This window comes from Eretmochelys imbricata, chromosome 16 (assembly GCF_965152235.1).
Source record: "Eretmochelys imbricata isolate rEreImb1 chromosome 16, rEreImb1.hap1, whole genome shotgun sequence".
In the NCBI taxonomy this organism is placed as follows: domain Eukaryota; kingdom Metazoa; phylum Chordata; order Testudines; family Cheloniidae; genus Eretmochelys; species Eretmochelys imbricata.
Genome location: NC_135587.1, coordinates 9991106 through 10000000, shown reverse-complemented (window position 1 = coordinate 10000000; position 8895 = coordinate 9991106). Strand labels below are relative to the sequence as shown.

Here is an 8895-nt window from a genome sequence, read left to right as displayed (position 1 = left end):
CTGCTCTCCGACAAGCCCAGCACACATGCATGGAACCCAGAGCCTATTCCATTAGCCACCCTGATTAGTTAGCGGTGTAGCCAGGTTTGTCCAGACATCTAGTTCAAATTCTCAAGTGTGTCACCCTCACCTTCAAGACTTCGCATAACTCCCCTCCTGCTTGCATCTCTCCTAATTTCTTCCTACTCCCCTATCAGCTCTTGGTTTCCTCTCCATTTCTAATCATTGTGCCTTCTCCCATGCTGCCTCTTATGCTCGGAGGGCAGTCTCTGTTTTCTTGTCCCCTTCTTCAACCCCCTTCTTCAACTGCACGTCTTCTAAGCTCTTGTGCAATAATCCACAAAAGTTCTCTTTAAAAAGTAGGGTCTGAGACTCATTTTCCTTTGGTCCTCTGGGCCTAAATTTTTAGAAGTACCTACTAATTTGGTGTCCCTCTATGTTGCGGGTGGGGGGCAATTTGAGATGTCTTAAAGAGGCCCAATTTTCTGAAAGCACTGAGCACTCATCCTCTTAAAATCAGGCCCCTTTAAAGTGTCTAAAGTAGGGCACGCAGAGTCAGGAGGCACTTGTGAAAATGGTGTATTTGGTGCCTTAATGAGTTTGTCTTTGCAACATAGAATGTAATCTCTAGGGGCAGGGACCACATGTTCCTTTATATTTGTACAACCCTGAGTGCCCTGCTGGCACTCAACAAATAATAAAGAAGCCCACTGAACTCAGTTGGAGTCATTATCTTCAGTGGATCAGTCCCTAGATATGAAAAAAAAACCTCTGGAGAACCTCTTTGATGAGGAGACTGATGATAAATACCTCCTTATCTGCAAGCACCAGCAATGAGGGGAAATTGTCTCACCCAGAAAGGATACCTGTAGAACATTCTGGTGCCTGTCCATGGCATCTGCAACCCCCAGAAGTAAGTTGTGCTTCATGAAGACTTCATTGGCGGCTGCCAGCCTCACATCAGTATTCACATGTATCTGTTAAATAACAAAGATGTTAGCATGTCCCACGGTGACTTTCCAGGCCAGCCTGCAACCAGGAATTGTAAAGAGTCGGTGACTCTGATGGTCCAAAGTCCTAAGTCCCTGAAAACAAAGCAATGAGAGAAACTATCCATTTCAGGTAGTCTTTTCAGAGGCACTCAGCTCTGGCCTAACTCTGCTGCCATTGAAGCAAGTTTACATACCAGGTCTATTCAACCAGCGTTCCCACCACAAAATGTGATATAATCCCAGAAGATGGAGAGGGAAATGACTTGTAAAATCATTGTTCCTGTTCCTTCCCCAACCAGTCAGTTCAGGATTATCTCAGACAGTCCTGTATATCTTCCAGTCTAGCTTTCAGTATTTCAAACAATGGAGCTTCCACTTCTTTCTTTGGAAGATTAAATCTATAGCTCTCATCATTCAGCACTTGATCCAAAGTCCATCCTAGTCTCTGTAAGGTTCTCATTGACTTCAGTGGGCTATGGATCAAGCCCTAGGGCTTTTATTTTTTCTAATATGCAGCCTAACTTTATCTTGGCACCCCATTGGTTATTCTAATTATACTGTGCCCATTCTAAAATATTTCGTCCCTTCTTGGCAATTATGCTCTTCAAATACTTTTAGACAATTACCTTGTTCCCTAACTGTTTGCTTGGAAAGAAATACGTTGTTACATAATGGAACAAGTGAGAAATTTCTCCTTACCTTCCTTTGATGTTGGTCAATAATCAATATAACAACTATAGTGAGTGCTATGGCAGCCAACGTCACCAGAATGCTGACTTCCCAGTGGCACCCAAAGGAATACAGCTGCATGGTGGAGTAAATATTTGCCCAGATTGAGATGTAGAAAATCTGAAAAGACCCAGAGAGACTCAGAAAACAATACTCACAAAAATAGCGAAAGCAGAAGAAAGGTCAAGAGAACAAGAAAGTTCCCTTCTCATAAATTAGATAAATTACCAGGGATTTTCAGAGGGTTAATGGACAAAAGGTCCTTCTAATAAGAAACATGGGGGAGAGAGGTCTAGAATGAGAGTCGGGATTGAATGAGCTCCTGATCATCAAAGACAGTAGATGAATTCTTGATGGTGTTTCATACTTAGGATTTCAACCAAGTTCCTCCATTTCTAGTAAGAAACGGATTCCCCAAGGTGTATTGAAAATAATACTTCTTATAGTCACTGTGTTTATAAAGTTCCCACACCAAAGCACGAAGGGTACTGCCAAGAAAATTAAAATACAATAATGCAAAAACAATGTACAGTGGCACCTGCCTCAAGGGACCACTCGAGGGACTAATGAAGGCAGAGCAGAGTCGTATTCATTTGGGGATACCTTGGAGTAGTATCTTAAGACAGGATGTTGCCTGATGGAACGTATAGATTAGAGATGGACTGAAAGGTAGGTATGATACAGTGTGGTACAATGTTATATGGGGTAGATAGATCAATTAGACAGGATAGATCAATAATACCAAACAGAAAAATATTAAAAATCTAAACACTGCAGCATTAGCAAAAATACAATGGCTGACATTAAAAAAATACCTCTGAGAAAGGAGCACTTGGTTTTTATTTACACAAGGGCCACTCCACCCTGTTCATGAGAAGGGGCCTGAAAGATGGTGAAAATATAATTTAGTCCCATTTTAAGACTCCTTGGGCCTGCCAGAGAAGTGTGAAGACCTCAGGGTAAATGAGATGAGGTCCAGAGTGTTTTCGGATGATGTTTGAGAGCTGAGAAGGATGGGATGAGGCAGATGCTTCTGGTAAATGAGTTCCATCCCCATTAAAGCCACCACAGCGAAAGCTTTGCTAACTGACTGCCTGTGGTGGGACTCCTGAGAAGCGGGCCGTGTGCATACCTGCCTCATTATACAGCAATCTCTGCAAGATGGAATTTTCAAAGGGGCCTCAGGGAGTTAGGTGCTCAACTCCCACTGAAAGTCAATGGGGGGTGGACACTTAACTCCCATTTGTGCCTTTGAAAATTCATTCCCTTCTCCAAACTCCCATTGAAATGGCACCTAACTCCCTTAGGCTCCTATGAAAATCCCCAAGGCAATTTTCATTGTATATCAGTAATGGCACATACCAATTAGGGTGACCAGAAAGCAAGTGTGAAAAATCGGGATGGGGGTGGAGATATTATGAACCTATATAAGAAAAAGCCCCAAATATTAGGACTGTCCCTATAAAATCAGGACATCTGGTCACCCTAATACCAATTAACCTGAATGAGGGGCCGTGATGCTTACCACAGCAATGGCTATCCCAAAAGCTCTGGAGTTGTAGAACATGTATCTTCTTACTTCAGGTTCCAGAATGGCGTTTTGAATTAAGTTCCTCCACTGATCCATTGTCATCTGTTCAGAAACCAAAAACAAACAAATCCCACTCACTTTTTCATGCAGATCTCTAAGAACAATCAGAAGGCGAGCTGAATGGCAATAGCCAAGAGCCAGGCCGGCATTTCACATTATTAGATTATGAGATTGGAGATTCGATAGGATTGGCCTATGTCCCAGACTCTGCCTCCAAACAAGGGACATTGGCCCAAATTCTGATCTCATTTATACTGGTATAACAGAGATAAAAATCTGCCCTCAAAAACCTATTTGTGCCTCAGTTTCCCCATTTGTAAATAATACCACCAACCTTTGTAAAGTGCTTTGAGATCCGCAGTTGAAAGCTGCTTTCTGTATAACTAAGGATACATCTACCTGCAGAGTTGCACCAGTTGCAGAAATTTAACTGATGGGATTTTAAACCAACTTAGTTAAATCCGTGCAAAAGGCTGTCTGAACATTCTTATATTGGTTTAATCAAACCTTTTGGTTTAGCTGAAGTCCATAAGGAACAGGTTTCAGCCAAACTGAAATAAGCCCCTTTTAAACTGAAATAAGAGAGTCCACACAAGGGTCTGCACCCATTTAACTAAAGAGAGAGTGTGTGTGAACAAGGACTGAGTGTTAAGTAATAGTGTATAATTCATTGCCCTGCTCATGCAGTCAGCCTAGTTTGCCCTGAAAGCAGTGAAACTCTTTGTGAGGCAGAATCACTGTATTGATATGAAACTGCAAAAGAACCCATCATGGGAATTCATGTCAGACCAAGATCATATTTAAAGGTGACAGTTTGCAATGCTGTGTCCATCACAGATACCTCCAGCTCTGCTCCATCCCTTTCTGTCTTTAGCACAATGAATGGTTTGTCTAACTGCTCACTGACCATGGGCAAGCATGTTACTCAAGTCTCTCTCCACTAACACGCCCATCCTTGCTCCCATTTGAGCCACTGGGAGTTTGACCATTGACTTCAGTGGGAGCAAGATTGGATCTTTTAGTGCTAAGATCAGGTCTTTTAGTGAAACAGACTAGAGAACCAAAGAATCGTAGGACTGGAAGGGACCTCGAGAGGTCATCTAGTCCAGTCCCCTGCACTCATGGCAGGACTAAGTATTATCTAGGCCATCCCTGACAGGTGTTTGTCTAACCTGCTCTTTAAAATCTCCAATGATGGAGATTCCACAACTTCCCTAGGCAATTTATTCCAGTGCTTAACCACTCTGACACTTAGAAAGTTTTTCCTAATGTCCAACCTAAACCTCTCGTGCTGCAATTTAAGCCCGTTGCTGCTTGTCCTAGCATCAGAGCTTAAGGAGAACAATTTTTCTCCCTCCTCCTTGTAACAACCTTTTATGAACTTGAAAACTGTTATCATGTCCCCTCTCTGTCTTCTCTTTTCCAGACTAAACCAACCCAATTTTTTCAATCTTCCCTCATAGTTCATGTTTTCTCGACCTTTATTCATTTTTGTTGCTCTTCTCTGGAATTTCTCCAATGTGTCCACATCCTTCCTGAAATGTGGCGCCCAGAACTGGACACAATACTGCAGCTGAGGCCTAATCAGAGCGGAGTAGAGCAGAAGAATTACTTCTCATGTCTTGCTTACAACACTCCTATTAATACATCCCAGAATGATGTTTGCTTTTTTTTTTCGCAACAGCGTTACATTGTTAACTCATATTTAGCTTGTGATCCACTGTGACCTCCAGATCCCTTTCCACAATACTCCTTCCCATTTTGTATGTGTGTAACTGATTGTTCCTCCTAAGTGAAGTACTTTGCATTTGTCCTTATTGAATTTCATCCTACTTACTTCAGACCATTTCTCCAGTTTGTCCAGATCATTTTGAATTTTAATCCTACCCTCCAAAGCACTTGCAACCCCTCCCAGCTTGGTATCATCCACAAACTTTATAAGTGTACTCTCTATGCCATTGTCTAAATCATTGATGAAGATATTGAACAGAACCAGACCCAGAACTGATCTCTGTGAGACCCCACTCATTATGCCCTTCCAGTTTGACTGTGAACCACTGATAACTACTCTCTGGGAACAGTTTTCCAACCAGTTTTGCACCCACCTTGTAGTAGCTCCATCTAGGTTGCATTTCCCTAATTTGTTTATGAGAAGATCATGCAAGACAGTATCAAAAGCCTTACTAAAGTCAAGATATACCACATCTACCGCTTCCCCACTATCCTCAAAACTTGTTACCCTGTCAAAGAAAGGTGTTCTTACAAATCTGTGCTGTTACTTAACACCTTATTATCTTCTAGGTGTCTGCAAATTGATTGTTATGAGCTGCAGGGCTTGTTTATATGCACTCATTTAAAATCACAGCCATTCAACTGACTCAACTCCGCATGTAGACAAGCCCTGAGTTATACAGAGCACTTATCACCAGAGGATCTCAAAGCACTATCATTGTACTTTGTAATATCACTTTCTCAGACGCAGCTGAAATTTATACACACCCAACCTCTCTGAAGGTAATAAGTTGTGACGATTGGGCTAAGCCAGGGGTGGACAAACTTTTTGGCCCAAAGGCCACATCTGGATAGGAAAATTGTATGGTGGGCCATGAATGCTCACGAAATTGGGGGTTGGGTGCGGGAGTGTGTGAGGAGTCTGGCCAGGGATGTGGGCTCTGGGGTGCAGGAGGGTGGGACCAAGGGGTTCAGATGGCAGGAGAGGGATCAGGGCTGGGGTGTGGGAGGAGGTCAGGGGTGCAGGCTCCAGGCGGCGCTTACCTCAAGCAGCTTCCAGAAGTAGCGGCATGTCCCTCGTCTGGCTCCTACACGGAGGCCTGGCCAGGAGGCTCTACACGCTGCCCCACTCACCGGCGCTGCCCCTGTAGCTCCCATTGGTCCTGTTTCCTGGCCAGTAGGAGCTGCGGGGGCGGTGCTTGGGGTGGGGGCAGCATGCAGAGGGGAGCCTCATAGAGCAAGCTCCTGACCCCATTCCCTGGCAGGAGTTCAAAGGCTGGATTAAAATGTCTGAAGGGCCAGATGCAGCCTCCGGGCCATGGTTTGCCCACTCCTGGGCTAAACCAACATGACTGCAGGCCAGCGATGCAGACAGTCAAATGTAGAGGAGAGCACAATTAGAAGACTGGAGTGTGAGCTGCAACACCTTGCTACCCTCAGTGATGCAGCACTTAGATGGCCGAATAATTTAGATATCGACTTGTGACACACACAAAAGACAACTGAAATCACTAGGAGTGCCCAGGTGTAAGTGATAGCCCTCTTTCTATAGGCCATCTATACTTCTGCGTGACAGATATGAAGTAGACCCTGATTTCTTGTAACAAGGGCAAGTGACACAGGCATCAGAATACCCATCACCCCAGTAAGCCATCAAGTAGCCAGGTTCCCAGTGAAGAGCTAACCTGAATTCCAAAGGTCTTCAGTTTCTCTGCACAAAGCTCCAGATCAAAGAAGGTGGAAGAGCAGGTATTGCTAGCAGTGAGAACCATAAGCACTTGGCCATTGTGGAACTCTGCAAAAGGAATCGGAGGAGAAGGCTGAGTGTGATCAAAAGGGACTGGTCTGTGGTGTGTTTTCCTCTTGAGCGCTGAAGTGGGCTTGCAAATTGAGGAAGTGGCAGATTGTGCTGAGAAGCTCTCAGCATGTGACGAACTCTGAATTCTTCCTCTATCATTTCGAAGAAAATCACAACATGAAGAGCTGCGCAGCCTTCTGGCTGTATTGGAGGGACCAAGGGCTGAAAGGTAAGGAGACCAAATCCTACATGTGCCCAAAGAGGATGTGACCTGACCTGGGAAGGGATCATGTGCCAGTCCAGTGGGTGATGAGACAATGGGTTCAACCCACTCAAAACAGCTGTGAAGATCCGTGACAAATGGCTTTAAGGCCCAGCTCCTTGAAAGTACTTAGGAGCCTAACTCCCATTGATTTCAATGGTATCTAGGTGCCTAAATACCTTTGAGAAACTGGGTTTAAGGCACTGCTGTCTTGGCAGAGGACAAGGCAGAACACCGTAGACTCTACCCCACTCACTCCTACCCATGGCACACCTTGTCCCACCCTCTGCACCAGCTCTGCCCCACCCAAGGTTTCCCTGTGTTGGCTAACAACAAGGAAACTAAATTCCTTCTCACACAAAGGTGTGGCCCATTCAGATTAAAATCCGTGGAATAGGCATATTTCAAGGGTATGTGAATGAAACAATGTTCTATGTGTTTGCTGAGATGAACTACATCATCAGAAAGCCAGGAGCAGGAGTCGGCAAGCCTGGGTTCTATTCTCCGCCCTGCCGCTCACCCACTCCGTGACCTTAGGCAAGTTACTCAGGACAAAGTCTAATAATTCTGGGTGCCCAGCTTTAGCCCCCAGTGATTTTCAAAGGTGCTGAGCATCCTGCAACTTGACGCCCGTGGGAGCTGTGAGTGCTCAGCACCTCTGCCGATCAGGCATTAGCTACTAGGTGTCTCAAACTGGGCAAACCAGAAACGGAGACGCTCAGAATGAACAGACCCTTTTTCAAAATGTTTACATGGCTTCATTTCCAGATGAGCTGAGCACCTGCAGCTCCCACTGATGTCTTTCAAAATCACTTTGAAACCTTGGGCCCTGATCCTGCAGCTGGATCTGCACAGGGCAACCACTTGGCGATCTATCCATGAAACGTGCTACAGGAGCGAAGTGCTCTGATTGTATCAGCTGGGCACAGGACTTCAGTCCGTTTCTAAAGGAGTGTCATTGTGTTAAGCAACAAAAACAGAGCAAGACTTTGTCAGTCGCTTTACAAATCCAGGCTAAAATCTTCACAAGCGATTTATGGCTTTGGGTGCCCCAACTGTGATGCCTTAAAGGGATCTAATTTTCAGCAGGGCACTCCTGAGAAGTAGGCCTCGTTAAAGTGTACCACGCTGGGCTCCCCAAACTTGGGCTACCCAAAATTACTAGCCACGTTTTTGTAATTTTTGGCCATGGTATGTGTTCTTTATTTTTGCTTAATTATTATAATGGTTATATTCCTTCTGTTGAAAATGAGCAGCCCTGAAGAAAAAAAAATGCAATTTCTCTTAGTTTAATGCCACCTGATTCAGAATGTCGTTGCAATCAATAGTTGGAGCTGTTTGCTTACCTTTCACCCAGTGAAGGGAGCTTTCACCTGCATGGGTCCCACAGTAGGAGATGGGACTTTGTTTCTCAGCTCCATCTGCTTGGCTTTCACAGGCCATGGTGAAGAAACGGGCTTCATGCGGACCGCTATCTCCTGCAGTCATAAATCCAACACTCTATATTCATAATTCTTCCCCTTTCCTCTTTTACAGCATAGAAACACCCAGTTAAAGACTGTTCTCCTTGCTGTGGACTGGACTGTGATACTCTTATTCACACTGAAGAAAAGTCCCATTGATTTGCTTGCGATGTAATATATGACTTGATTTGAGCAAGGGAGTCACAATCTTGCCTGCAAGGGGGAAGAGAAATGACACCATCTTGCACAAAAAGACCTTGTAGCACAGCAGCATACAAGCTCTTAGGAGCACTGTGGACTCTGCTCCTGATGGACTATGCCCAAATGAT

General features: G+C 44.5%; 1 protein-coding gene across 1 annotated transcript in view; it reads right to left on the bottom strand.

The window, feature by feature from the left end:
- Positions 1–8671, bottom strand: part of TMEM268 (transmembrane protein 268) — a 14040-nt gene extending 5369 nt beyond the window's left edge. The window contains exons 1-5 of the mRNA XM_077836041.1: positions 8450–8671; positions 6729–6838; positions 3247–3354; positions 1692–1841; positions 867–977 (exon numbers count right to left, since the gene is read on the bottom strand). Of these exons, the coding sequence (XP_077692167.1) occupies positions 867–977; positions 1692–1841; positions 3247–3354; positions 6729–6838; positions 8450–8591 (621 nt within the window). The 5' untranslated portion in view covers positions 8592–8671. The remainder of the gene's footprint in view (positions 1–866; positions 978–1691; positions 1842–3246; positions 3355–6728; positions 6839–8449) is intronic.
- Positions 8672–8895: the final 224 nt, after the last annotated feature.